Source organism: Engystomops pustulosus, chromosome 2, assembly GCF_040894005.1.
Source record: "Engystomops pustulosus chromosome 2, aEngPut4.maternal, whole genome shotgun sequence".
Classification (NCBI taxonomy): domain Eukaryota; kingdom Metazoa; phylum Chordata; class Amphibia; order Anura; family Leptodactylidae; genus Engystomops; species Engystomops pustulosus.
This window is the reverse complement of record NC_092412.1, coordinates 3098694-3112460: the sequence shown is the minus strand read 5'-3', so window position 1 is coordinate 3112460 and position 13767 is coordinate 3098694. Positions and strand designations below refer to the sequence as shown.

Sequence of the window (13767 nt, the reverse complement as noted above, 5' to 3'; positions counted from 1 at the left end):
TCTGGCTGTGACTGGAGTAACATATACACTATTAATATAATTATGACTGCAGCTCTGGCTGTGACTGGAGTAACATATACACTATTAATATAATTATGACTGCAGCTCTGGCTGTGACTGGAGTAACATATACACTATTAATATAATTATGGCTGCAGCTCTGGCTGTGACTGGAGTAACATATACACTATTAATATAATTATGACTGCAGCTCTGGCTGTGACTGGAGTAACATATACACTGTATTAATATAATTATGGCTGCAGCTCTGGCTGTGACTGGAGTAACATATACACTGTATTAATATAATTATGACTGCAGCTCTGGCTGTGACTGGAGTAACATATACACTGTATTAATATAATTATGACTGCAGCTCTGGCTGTGACTGGAGTAACATATACACTATTAATATAATTATGACTGCAGCTCTGGCTGTGACTGGAGTAACATATACACTATTAATATAATTATGACTGCAGCTCTGGCTGTGACTGGAGTAACATATACACTATTAATATAATTATGGCTGCAGCTCTGGCTGTGACTGGAGTAACATATACACTGTATTAATATAATTATGGCTGCAGCTCTGGCTGTGACTGGAGTCGGTTGAGCTGACACTGATGTGCGGTTTCTTGCAGATCTGAACTGGGTGCGGATCCTGCTGTACTGCATCATCTTCCTCCTCAGCGTCTTTGGGAATACCCTCATCATCATCGTCCTGCTGATGAACAAGCGTCTGCGCACCATCACCAACTGCTTCCTGCTGTCCCTGGCCCTGAGCGACATCATGGTGTCCCTGCTGTGCATGCCCTTCACCCTCATCCCCAACCTCATGGGCAACTTCATCTTCGGGGAAGTCATCTGCAAGACCGCAGCCTACTTCATGGGTAACCGCAGGGCATCATGGGTAACCCCGAGATAAGAACACAGAGCCCGAGATAAGAACACAGAGCCCGAGATAAGAACACAGAGCCCCGAGATAAGAACACAGAGCCCCGAGATAAGAACACAGAGCCCCGAGATAAGAACACAGAGCCCCGGGATAAGAACACAGAGCCCCGGGATAAGAACACAGAGCCCCGAGATAAGAACACAGAGCCCCGAGATAAGAATACAGAGCCCCGAGATAAGAATACAGAGCCCCGAGATAAGAATACAGAGCCCCGAGATAAGAATACAGAGCCCTGAGATAAGAACATAGAGCCTTGAGATAAGAGCACAGAGCCCCGAGATAAGAGCACAGAGCCCGGAGATAAGAGAAGAGAGCCCGGAGATAAGAACATAGAGCCTTGAGATAAGAGCACAGAGCCCGGAGATAAGAACATAGAGCCTTGAGATAAGAGCAGAGAGCCCGGAGATAAGAGCACAGAGCCCCGAGATAAGAGCACAGAGCCCGGAGATAAGAACATAGAGCCTTGAGATAAGAGCAGAGAGCCCGGAGATAAGAACACAGAGCCTTGAGATAAGAGCACAGAGCCCCGAGATAAGAATATAAGTAGAACGCAGCCTACTTCATGGGTAACCAGAGGGCGCAATAATAATACAGAGCCCCGAGATAATAACATAGAGCTTGAAGATAATAACATAGAGCCCCGAGATAATAATATAGAGATTTGAGATAATAACATTGATTTGAGTATATCATAGAGTAATAACACTAGGGCTGAGGGCCCTGAGATAGTAATGTGGAGCTTTGAGATAATAATGCAATCCATGACATAATACAGCGTGAATAGACATCTATGAGATATAAGGGCAGGGATAGAAACAACTAATAAGATAATGAGGTGGAGCTCAGAGATAATAAGGTGGAGCTCAGTGATATTAATATGGAGCTCAGAGCTAATAAGGTGGAGCTCAGAGATAATAAGCTGGAGCTCAGTGATATTAATGTGGAGCTCAGAGATAATAAGGTGGAGCTCAGAGATTATAAAGTGCAGCTCGGAGATAATAAGGTGGAGCTCAGAGATAATAATATAGAGCTCAATCAGAGATAATAAGGTGGAGCTCAGCGATAATAATATAGAGCTCAATCAGAGATAATAAGGTGGAGCTCCAGGATGTCGTTGTTCTGTGTTGATGTGTTGCCTTCTCTTCTTCTTCAGGTATTTCGGTAAGCGTCTCGACCTTTAACCTGGTGGCCATCGCCATAGAGCGCTACAGCGCCATCTGTAACCCCCTGAAGTCCCGGGTGTGGCAGACCCGATCCCACGCCTACAAGGTCATCGCCGCCACCTGGATCCTCTCCATCATCATCATGATCCCCTACCCCGTCTACAACACCCTGGTCAGCTTCACCATGGCCGGCAACCAGGAGGGCTACCAGTGCCGCCTCAAGTGGCCCAATGACCAGGTGCAGCAGGCGTGGTGAGTGCTCAGGACCCTCCAAGGTCCACCCACAAGGTCCTATGTCTACACTCACCTGTCCCCTCCAGACTCCTGGGTCCTCCGCCTCCAGACTCCTCTGTCCTCCTCCTCCTCCAGACTCCGCTGTCCTCCTCCTCCTCCAGACTCTTCTGTCCTCCTCCTCCTCCAGACTCCTCTGTCGTCCTCCTCCTCCAGACTCCTCTGTCCTCCTCCAGACTCCTCTGTCGTCCTCCTCCTCCAGACTCCTCTGTCCTCCTCCTTCTCCAGACTCCTCTGTCCTCCTCCTCCTCCAGACTCCTCTGTCCTCCTCCTCCTCCAGACTCCTCTGTCCTCCTCCTCCCTCCAGACCCCTCTGTCCTCCTCATCCCTCCAGACCCCTCTGTCCTCCTTCTCCTCCAGACTCCTCTGTCCTCCTCCTCCAGACTCCTCTGTCGTCGTCCTCCTCCTCCAGACTCCTCTGTCGTCCTCCTCCTCCAGACTCCTCTGTCCTCCTCCTCCAGACTCCTCTGTCGTCCTCCTCCTCCTCCAGAATCCTCTGTCCTCCTCCTCCAGACTCTTCTGTCCTCCTCCTCCAGACTCCTCTGTCCTCCTCCAGACTCCTCTGTCCTCCTCCAGACTCTTCTGTCCTCCTCCTCCAGACTCCTCTGTCCTCCTCCTCCTCCAGACTCCTCTGTCCTCCTCCTCCAGACTCTTCTGTCCTCCTCCTCCAGACTCCTCTGTCCTCCTCCAGACTCCTCTGTCCTCCTCCAGACTCTTCTGTCCTCCTCCTCCAGACTCCTCTGTCTTCCTCCTCCTCCAGACTCCTCTGTCCTCCTCCTCCTCCAGACTCCTCTGTCTTCCTCCTCCTCCAGACTCCACTGTCCTCCTCCTCCTCCTCCTCCAGACTCCTCTGTCCTGCTCCTCCTCCAGACTCCTCTGTCTTCCTCCTCCTCCAGACTCCACTGTCCTCCTCCTCCTCCTCCTCCTCCAGACTCCTCTGTCCTCCTCCTCCTCTTCCTCCTCCAGACTCCTCTGTCCTCCTCCTCCAGACTCCTCTGTCCTCTTCTTCCTCCAGACTCCTCTGTCCTCTTCTTCCTCCAGACTCCTCTGTCCTCCTTCTCCTCCAGACTCCTCTGTCCTCCTTCTCCTCCAGACTCCTCTGTCCTTCTCCTCCTCCAGACTCCTCTGTCCTTCTCCTCCTCCAGACTCCTCTGTCCTCCTCTTCCTCCAGACTCCTCTGTCCTCCTCTTCCTCCAGACTCCTCTGTCCTCCTCCTCCTCCAGTTTCCTCTGTCCTCCTCCTCCAGACTCCTCTGTCCTCCTCCTCCTCCAGACTCCTCTGTCCTCCACCTCCAGACTCCTCTGTCCTCCTCCTCCTCCAGACTCCTTTGTCCTCCTCCTCCAGACTCCTTTGTCCTCCTCCTCCTGACTCCTCTGTCCTCCTCCTCCTCCAGACTCCTCTGTCCTCCTCCTCCTCCAGACTCCTCTGTCCACCTCCTCCAGACTCCTCCTCCTCCAGATTTCTCTGTCCTCCTCCTCCAGACTCCTCTGCCCTCCTCCTCCTCCAGATTCCTCTGTCCTCCTTCTCCTCCAGATTTCTCTGTCCTCCTCCTCCAGACTCCTCTGTCCTCCTCCTCCTCCAGACTCCTCTGTCCTCCTCCTCCAGACTCCTCCTCCTCCAGATTTCTCTGTCCTCCTCCTCCAGACTCCTCTGCCCTCCTCCTCCTCCAGATTCCTCTGTCCTCCTTCTCCTCCAGATTTCTCTGTCCTCCTCCTCCAGACTCCTCTGCCCTCCTCCTCCTCCAGATTCCTCTGTCCTCCTTCTCCTCCAGATTTCTCTGTCCTCCTCCTCCAGACTCCTCTGCCCTCCTCCTCCTCCAGATTCCTCTGTCCTCCTTCTCCTCCAGATTTCTCTGTCCTCCTCCTCCAGACTCCTCTGTCCTCCTCCTCCTCCAGATTCCTCTGTCCTCCTTCTCCTCCAGATTCCTCTGTCCTCCTTCTCCTCCATACCCCTCTGTCCTTCTCCTCCTCCAGATTTCTCTGTCCTCCTCCTCCAGACTCCTCTGTCCTCCTTCTCCTCCATACCCCTCTGTCCTTCTCCTCCTCCAGACTCCTCTGTCCTCTTCTTCCTCCAGACTCCCGTCCTCTTCTTCCTCCAGACTCCTCTGTCCTCTTCTTCCTCCAGACTCCTCTGTCCTCTTCTTCCTCCAGACTCCTCTGTCCTCCTTCTCCTCCAGACTCCTCTGTCCTCCTTCTCCTCCAGACTCCTCTGTCCTTCTCCTCCTCCAGACTCCTCTGTCCTTCTCCTCCTCCAGACCCCTCTGTCCTCCTCCTCCTCCAGACTCCTCTGTCCTCCTCTTCCTCCAGACTCCTCTGTCCTCCTCTTCCTCCAGACTCCTCTGTCCTCCTCCTCCTCCAGTCTCCTCTGTCCTCCTCCTCCAGACTCCTCTGTCCTCCTCCTCCTCCAGACTCCTCTGTCCTCCTCCTCTGTCCTCCTCCTCCTCCAGACTCCTTTGTCCTCCTCCTCCAGACTCCTCTGTCCTCCTCCTCCTCCAGACTCCTCTGTCCTCCTCCTCCTCCAGACTCCTCTGTCCACCTCCTCCAGACTCCTCCTCCTCCAGATTTCTCTGTCCTCCTCCTCCAGACTCCTCTGCCCTCCTCCTCCTCCAGATTCCTCTGTCCTCCTTCTCCTCCAGATTTCTCTGTCCTCCTCCTCCAGACTCCTCTGTCCTCCTCCTCCTCCAGACTCCTCTGTCCTCCTCCTCCAGACTCCTCCTCCTCCAGATTTCTCTGTCCTCCTCCTCCAGACTCCTCTGCCCTCCTCCTCCTCCAGATTCCTCTGTCCTCCTTCTCCTCCAGATTTCTCTGTCCTCCTCCTCCAGACTCCTCTGCCCTCCTCCTCCTCCAGATTCCTCTGTCCTCCTTCTCCTCCAGATTTCTCTGTCCTCCTCCTCCAGACTCCTCTGCCCTCCTCCTCCTCCAGATTCCTCTGTCCTCCTTCTCCTCCAGATTTCTCTGTCCTCCTCCTCCAGACTCCTCTGTCCTCCTCCTCCTCCAGATTCCTCTGTCCTCCTTCTCCTCCAGATTCCTCTCTCCTCCTTCTCCTCCATACCCCTCTGTCCTTCTCCTCCTCCAGATTTCTCTGTCCTCCTCCTCCAGACTCCTCTGTCCTCCTTCTCCTCCATACCCCTCTGTCCTTCTCCTCCTCCAGACTCCTCTGTCCTCTTCTTCCTCCAGACTCCCGTCCTCTTCTTCCTCCAGACTCCTCTGTCCTCCTCCTCCAGACTCCTCTGTCCTCCTCCTCCTCCAGACTCCTCTGTCCTCTTCTTCCTCCAGACTCCTCTGTCCTCTTCTTCCTCCAGACTCCTCTGTCCTCTTCTTCCTCCAGACTCCTCTGCCCTCTTCCTCCTCCAGGCTCCTCTGTCCTCTTCCTCCTCCAGACTCCTCTGTCGTCCTCCTCCATATTCCTCTGTCCTCCTCCTCCAGACTCCTCTGTCCTCCTCCTCCTCCAGACTCCTCTGTCCTCCTCCTCCTCCAGACTCCTCTGTCCTCCTTTTCCTCCATACTCCTCTGTCCTTCTCCTCCTCCAGACTCCTCTGTCCTCCTCTTCCTCCAGACTCCTCTGTCCTCCTCTTCCTCCAGACTCCTCTGTCCTCCTCCAGACTCCTCTGTCCTCCTCCTCCAGACTCCTCTGTCCTCCTCCTCCAGACTCCTCTGTCCTCCTCCTCCTCCAGAATCCTCTGTCCTCCTCCTCCTCCAGTCTCCTCTGTCCTCCTCCTCCAGACTCCTCTGTCCTCCTTCTCCAGATTCCTCTGTCCTCCTCCTCCTCCAGATTCCTCTGTCCTCCTCCTCGTCCAGATTCCTCTGTCCTCCTCCTCGTCCAGACTCCTCTGTCCTCCTCTCCAGACTCCTCTGTCCTCCTCCTCCTCCTCCAGACGCCTCTGTCCTCCTCCTCCTCCTCCAGACTCCTCTGTCCTCCTCCTCCTCCAGACTCCTCTGTCCTCCTCCTCCTCCAGACTCCTCTGTCCTCCTCCTCCTCCAGACTCCTCTGTCCTCCTCCTCCCTCCAGACCCCTCTGTCCTCCTCCTCCTCCAGACTCCTCTGTCCTCCTCCTCCTCCAGACTCCTCTGTCCTCCTCCTCCAGACTCCTCCTCCTCCAGATTTCTCTGTCCTCCTCCTCCAGACTCCTCTGCCCTCCTCCTCCTCCAGATTCCTCTGTCCTCCTCCTCCTCCAGATTCCTCTGTCCTCCTCCTCCTCCTCCAGATTCCTCTGTCCTCCTCCTCCAGACTCCTCTGTCCTCCTCCTCCAGACTCCTCTGTCCTCCTCCTCCAGACTCCTCTGTCCTCCTCCTCCAGACTCCTCTGTCCTCCTCCTCCTCCAGTCTTCTCTGTCCTCCTCCTCCTCCAGTCTCCTCTGTCCTCCTCCTCCAGATTCCTCTGTCCTCCTCCTCCTCCAGATTCCTCTGTCCTCCTCCTCCTCCAGATTCCTCTGTCCTCCTCCTCCAGACTCCTCTGTCCTCCTCTTCCTCCAGACTCCTCTGTCCTCCTCTTCCTCCAGACTCCTCTGTCCTCCTCCAGACTCCTCTGTCCTCCTCCTCCAGACTCCTCTGTCCTCCTCCTCCAGACTCCTCTGTCCTCCTCCTCCAGACTCCTCTGTCCTCCTCCTCCAGAATCCTCTGTCCTCCTCCTCCTCCAGTCTCCTCTGTCCTCCTCCTCCAGACTCCTCTGTCCTCCTTCTCCAGATTCCTCTGTCCTCCTCCTCCTCCAGATTCCTCTGTCCTCCTCCTCGTCCAGATTCCTCTGTCCTCCTCCTCGTCCAGACTCCTCTGTCCTCCTCTCCAGACTCCTCTGTCCTCCTCCTCCTCCTCCAGACTCCTCTGTCCTCCTCCTCCTCCAGACTCCTCTGTCCTCCTCCTCCTCCAGACTCCTCTGTCCTCCTCCTCCTCCAGACTCCTCTGTCCTCCTCCTCCCTCCAGACCCCTCTGTCCTCCTCCTCCTCCAGACTCCTCTGTCCTCCTCCTCCTCCAGACTCCTCTGTCCTCCTCCTCCAGACTCCTCCTCCTCCAGATTTCTCTGTCCTCCTCCTCCAGATTCCTCTGCCCTCCTCCTCCTCCAGATTCCTCTGTCCTCCTCCTCCTCCAGATTCCTCTGTCCTCCTCCTCCTCCTCCAGATTCCTCTGTCCTCCTCCTCCAGACTCCTCTGTCCTCCTCCTCCAGACTCCTCTGTCCTCCTCCTCCAGACTCCTCTGTCCTCCTCCTCCAGACTCCTCTGTCCTCCTCCTCCTCCAGTCTTCTCTGTCCTCCTCCTCCTCCAGTCTCCTCTGTCCTCCTCCTCCAGATTCCTCTGTCCTCCTCCTCCTCCAGATTCCTCTGTCCTCCTCCTCCTCCAGATTCCTCTGTCCTCCTCCTCCAGACTCCTCTGTCCTCCTCCTCCTCCAGATTCCTCTGTCCTCCTCCTCCTCCATACCCCTCTGTCCTTCTCCTCCTCCAGACTCCTCTGTTCTCCTTCTCCAGACTCCTCTGTCCTCTTCTTCCTCCAGACTCCTCTGTCCTCTTCTTCCTCCAGACTCCTCTGTCCTCTTCTTCCTCCAGACTCCTCTGTCCTCTTCTTCCTCCAGACTCCTCTGTCCTCTTCTTCCTCCAGACTCCTCTGTCCTCTTCTTCCTCCAGACTCCTCTGTCCTCTTCTTCCTCCAGACTCCTCTGTCCTCTTCTTCCTCCAGACTCCTCTGTCCTCTTCTTCCTCCAGACTCCTCTGTCCTCTTCTTCCTCCAGTCTCCTCTGTCCTCTTCCTCCTCCTCCAGGCTCCTCTGTCCTCCTCCTTCTCCTCCAGGCTCCTCTGTCCTCCTCCTTCTCCTCCAGGCTCCTCTGTCCTCCTCCTTCTCCTCCAGACTCCTCTGTCCTCCTCCTCTTCCAGACTCCTCTGTCCTCCTCCTCTTCCAGACTCCTCTGTCCTCCTCCTCCTCCAGTCTACTCTGTCCTCCTCCAGATTCCTATGTCCTCCTCTTCCTCCAGACTCCCCTGTCCTCCTCCTCCTTCAGACTCCCCTGTCCTCCTCCTCCTTCAGACTCCTCTGTCCTCCTCCTCCTTCAGACTCCTCTGTCCTCCTCCTCCTCCAGACTCCTCTGTCCTCCTCCTCCTCCAGACTCCTCTGTCCTCCTCCTCCTCCAGACTCCTCTGTCCTCCTCCTCCTCCAGACTCCTCTGTCCTCCTCCTCCTCCAGACTCCTCTGTCCTCCTCCTCCTCCAGACTCCTCTGTCCTCCTCCTCCTCCAGACTCCTCTGTCCTCCTCCTCCTCCAGACTCCTCTGTCCTCCTCCTCCTCCAGACTCCTCTGTCCTCCTCCTCCTCCAGACTCCTCTGTCCTCCTCCTCCAGACTCCTCTGTCCTCCTCCTCCTCCAGACTCCTCTGTCCTCCTCCAGACTCCTCTGTCCTCCTCCAGACTCCTCTGTCCTCCTCCTCCAGACTCCTCTGTCCTCCTCCTCCAGACTCCTCTGTCCTCCTCCTCCTCCAGACTCCTCTGTCCTCCTATACAGTGTTGGCCTGTATCATATGAGAACAATCGAGCAGATCTCCTCTGTGTGGTCTCTTTGTTCATCTCTTCTTCTCTGTCAGAGTTGATGTTTCCATCCTATTCCCCTCCTCCGGATTATCTTGATGTGATCTGATGCTCTTATATTACACTCCTGGGGGGAAGTTACATGTATTCGGCCGTGCACCAGGCGTGGGAGATCTCTCGGGTCTTCTGGAGGAGGTGTGACCTTCACAGCTTCTTCCTGATAGAAATATTGTAATATCTCGGTTTCTATAAACTGATTTTCTTAACATGACTGTGAAGTAGGAGCAGCGACCTGGTGTGGCCGGAGATGGGACAACACTGTGCAGGAGCACCGGCCTGAGAAGGTCGTGGAGCTCCACAAGGGCGTTGTATCTGCTGTTTACTTCCAGATTACAGGCACTTAGTAAACACTCGGAGGAATGGCAGCAATGTTACTGGCAGCGTATGGGGGGGGGACTCTATGGGCATGGATCCTGGACGAGGTCTCCTTATCTCCAGAAACCATCTCAGGATAGAGTATGAAGGGAACCACACCTTTATAAGGAAACACAGAAAGTAGAGGTCATGACTGCAGAAGTCATCTCCATGTACGTCCTCCAGGAGTTGAGGGCCTCGTCTGTAGGGTGAGAAGAGCCATTGCTTCCACCATACATAGACCATGGTGCTCTCAGACTCCTCGGACCACTTTGGTGACTTCAGGCTTTTCCAGACCCCTCTGTCCCATCTTCCAGGCTTCTCTGTCCCACTCCAGACCCCCATGTCTTCTCTTGACACTTCTGTCCTCCTCCAGCCCCTCTTTAAGACTCCTCCATTCTCCAGACCCATCCAGATGCATTCTCTGTCCTCCTCTAGACTCCAATGTCAAGATTCATCTTTCTTTTCTCAGACTTCTCTGTCCTCATCCAGATCTCTGTGTCCTCCTACATCACCATCATTGACCTGATGAGCCTCGCTCTTCTTATCTCGTCTGAGATGTAAACGTGCCATAAGTCCTACAGTGATTGCGTTGTCCTCCACCGTGGGTTTAGTTCTTTTCCGGGAAGTTTTTAGCTATAGAAGATGTAGTCAGGTCTGATACCCAACGGGTCTATCAAAAAATTAAGTAATTAGGTCGGACAGAACCAACCGTGAGGTCGGTTTCAGGACAGCGAAGGATCCGTAGAGGAGCACTCCCGACACCTGACCACCAGTGTCTGAAGACCTAGAACAACCTGTGGTCCTATGTGAGGCCTGTAACTCTGCAGTGATGTTCTGTCTCTTGTGTCCAGGTACGTCATCCTGCTCACGGTGCTTTTCTTCATCCCCGGCGTGGTGATGATTGTGGCGTATGGGCTCATATCGCATGAGCTCTACAGAGGCATTCAGTTTGAAATGGACTTAAACAAAGAGGCTAAAGGTAAGAAGTATCTCACAATCCCAACCACATTCATGAATTTCCGAGATATTTCTACAGTAACATCTCCTTGGGTCTCATAGGGACAGCCTCTTCATACTTGATTGACAGATGATGACTAGCTGTTCCCAGGTGATCGAGATTTATACTGGGATATCTGGTAGTTTGAAGGATGACCCATTGTCTCATGACACTCCAATGAGGACACAACAGTATCACCAGTGTAGACTCACCAACTGCACCAGTGTGAACATACACGATCCATCAGTGTGAATACATCAGATCCCCTTATGAAGCTACAACAGATCCTCCACCAAATCCTCCAGTGTGAACACACCAGGTCCATCGGTGTGGCTGCATCACATCCAACCATGTATCTGTAGCAGATCCTACATAGTGAACATACCTGATTCACCAGTATAGATGCACTGGATCCACCAGTATGAAAAAAACAAGGTCCACCAGTGTAGATGTACTGGATCCACCAGAGCACCAGACCCAACAGTGTGAAGACACCTGGTCCAACAATATAGATACACTGCATCCACTAGTGTAGATGTACTAGTCCCACCAGAGCACTAGACCCAACAGTGTGAAGATGCCAGGTCCACCAGTGTAGATGTACTGGATCCACCAGAGCACCAGACCCAACAGTGTGAAGACACCTGGTCCAACAATATAGATACACTGCATCCACTAGTGTAGATGTACTAGTCCCACCAGAGCACTAGACCCAACAGTGTGAAGATGCCAGGTCCACCAGTGTAGATGTACTGGATCCACCAGTATAGATACACTGCATCCACCAGTGTAGATGTACTAGTCCCACCAGAGCACTAGACCCAACACTGTGAAGACACCAGGTCCACCAGTGTAGATGTACTAGTCCCACCAGAACACTAGACCCAACAGTGTGAAGACACCTGGTCCACCATTGTAGATGTACTGGATCCACCAGTATAGATGTACTTGACCCACCAGAGCACCAGACCCAACAGTGTGAAGACACCAGGTCCACCAGTGTAGATGTACTGGATCCACCAGTATAGATACACTGCATCCACCAGTGTAGATGTACTAGACCCACCAGAGCACTAGACCCAACAGTGTGAAGACACCTGGTCCACCAGTGTAGATGTACTGGATCCACCAGTATAGATGTACTTGACCCACCAGAGCACCAGACCCAACACTGTGAAGACACCAGTTCCACCAGTGTAGATGTACTGGATCCACCAGTATAGATACACTGCATCCACCAGTGTAGATGTACTAGTCCCACCAGAGCACTAGACCCAACAGTGTGAAGACACCTGGTCCACCAGTGTAGATGTACTGGATCCACCAGTGTAGATGTACTAGACCCAGCAGAGCACTAGACCCAACACTGTGAAGACACCAGGTCCACCAGTGTAGATGCCCTAGATCCCCCAGTGTGAATGTGTTAGTTCCAGCAGCATGGACACGAGAGCCTTCAAGCAAATCCCCCAGTGTGCAGGCAACCAAATCTCCATTGTGGGCCCCCATGATCCTGACACAGGTTGAAGGCACCACGAGGGCTCCTAAGCGACAGAGCAGCCATAGTCTTGTAGCGACTAGAAGAAGCCTTTTCCACTTCTTCTGCTTTGTGTCCATTACCTAACTATTTGTTACCACTAGTCAGCTCTAAATCCTTTGGTTTTTTTGTTTCAGCCAATAAGAATGGTGTTGGCGTGGCCATATCAGCATCTGCTGCCAACTGTGATGAGAATGATGGCTGCTACATTCAGGTCAACAAGCGACGTAACACCATGGAGATGTCCACTCTGACTCCAGGCGCCTGCTCCAAGATGGACCGCGCCCGGATTAACAACTCAGAAGCTAAGCTGATGGCCAAGAAGCGCGTCATCCGCATGCTGATCGTCATCGTAGCCATGTTCTTCATCTGCTGGATGCCCATCTATGTTGCCAACACCTGGAAAGCCTTTGATGAGAAATCTGCCTTCAAACTGCTCTCCGGAGCCCCCATATCCTTCATCCACCTGCTGTCCTACACGTCCGCTTGTGTCAACCCCATCATCTACTGTTTCATGAATAAGCGCTTTCGGAAGGCATTTCTATCTACATTTGCAGGGTGCATCAAGCCTTGTAGACGTTTTCGTGAACCAGAGGAGGACATAGGCAACACAGGAGCCTCTCTGTCAAAGTTCAGCTACACTACGGTCAGCAGCTTAGGACCCTCCTGAGTGCAACTTCTCTCATGGAAGGATTGTGCATCCCATCTCAGGACCAGCACTCTAGTATAGACCAAGGCCGTGCATCCACCCATCATGGCCTCACAACACAGATGTAACATTCTATGTATCTAATGTATGGCCCGTGGGCACAGAACGCCTTCAACAGCCACGCTGATGGACTCCACAGCTGGTTCCTTTTGTCCGTCTGGTGCCGTCTTGTTATGTTTTCACTGGAACCAGTATCACAGACACATGAACTCAGAACATCGGGAGGGTCTGAGGACCCACGAGACAATTGTAAATAGTGTACCTCTTTGTTGTAATATAGTGTAATTTATGAAGGGTGGGTCCAGCTGGACATGAAGCCACTTATTTTGGACGCTAATTGTCATGTACCATTTGGTTTATCAGTCCAATCAGAACTGAGTTTGTGAAATAGCTGGCCCTCGGGATCCTTGCTGGCTCTGGACATTACCCAACCGAAAGCCATGTCTATGTTCTCCCATGTTCTCTGGACTTTCCACCACACTATATACCGATAAGGTGATTGATCCCTGGAGTGGTGTAAAGAGGTTATATTGTGTAGTGCGAGGCTGGAGGTCAGTTCTGTGACCCTAGTGGCCATTGCCAGGGTGCAACAAGGATGGATGACATTGAAGGGGTGGAGAGTTCGGGGTGACAGATGGTCATTGTGGATGATGCAGCTGAAGTCCAGTCAGTGTTGATTCTGCAGTGCGGACGCTGGTCCGGGGAATGGTGTGGCTCTGTAGTGGTCTCTTGGGTGGGTGCTGTAGTCCAGCTGGATGTTGTGGGTCTGCAGTGGGTTTCAGTGGTCTGGGTGTATAGTGATGCTCTGTGGTGGGTTTGGATGGTCAGGGTGGATGATGCAGCTGAAGTCCTTCCAAATAGTTAGTGTTGATTCTTCAGTGTGGCCACTGGGCTGGATGGATGGTGCAGCTGTGCGGTGGGTTTGCTTGTAAGGGTGGATGGTGAGGCTGTGTGGTGGGCTCAGTGGTCAGGGTATGGTGAGTCTGTGCAGTGGGCTTGGTGCTCATGGTGGATGGTGTGGCTGTGCCATGTGCTTGGTGATCAGAGTGGATGGTGCGGGTTTGCGGTGGGCTCGGTGGTCAGGGTGGATGGTGAGGCTATGCACAGGGCTTGGCATTCAGAGTGGATGGTGAGGCTGTGTGGTAGTCAGGATGGATGGTGCGGCAGTCCGGTGGGCTCGGTGGTCCAGGGAATGGTGCGG

The 13767-nt window shown here is 53.4% G+C and overlaps 1 protein-coding gene across 2 annotated transcripts in view; it reads left to right on the top strand.

Moving 5' to 3' along the window:
• Positions 1–12897, top strand: part of CCKBR (cholecystokinin B receptor) — a 62121-nt gene extending 49224 nt beyond the window's left edge. For both annotated transcript variants that reach the window (XM_072133591.1, XM_072133592.1), the window contains exons 2-5: positions 645–893; positions 2112–2373; positions 10178–10305; positions 11995–12897. In XM_072133591.1, coding sequence (XP_071989692.1) covers positions 645–893; positions 2112–2373; positions 10178–10305; positions 11995–12527 — 1172 coding nt within the window. In that variant the 3' untranslated portion in view covers positions 12528–12897. The remainder of the gene's footprint in view (positions 1–644; positions 894–2111; positions 2374–10177; positions 10306–11994) is intronic.
• The last annotated feature ends 870 nt before the right edge of the window (positions 12898–13767 follow it).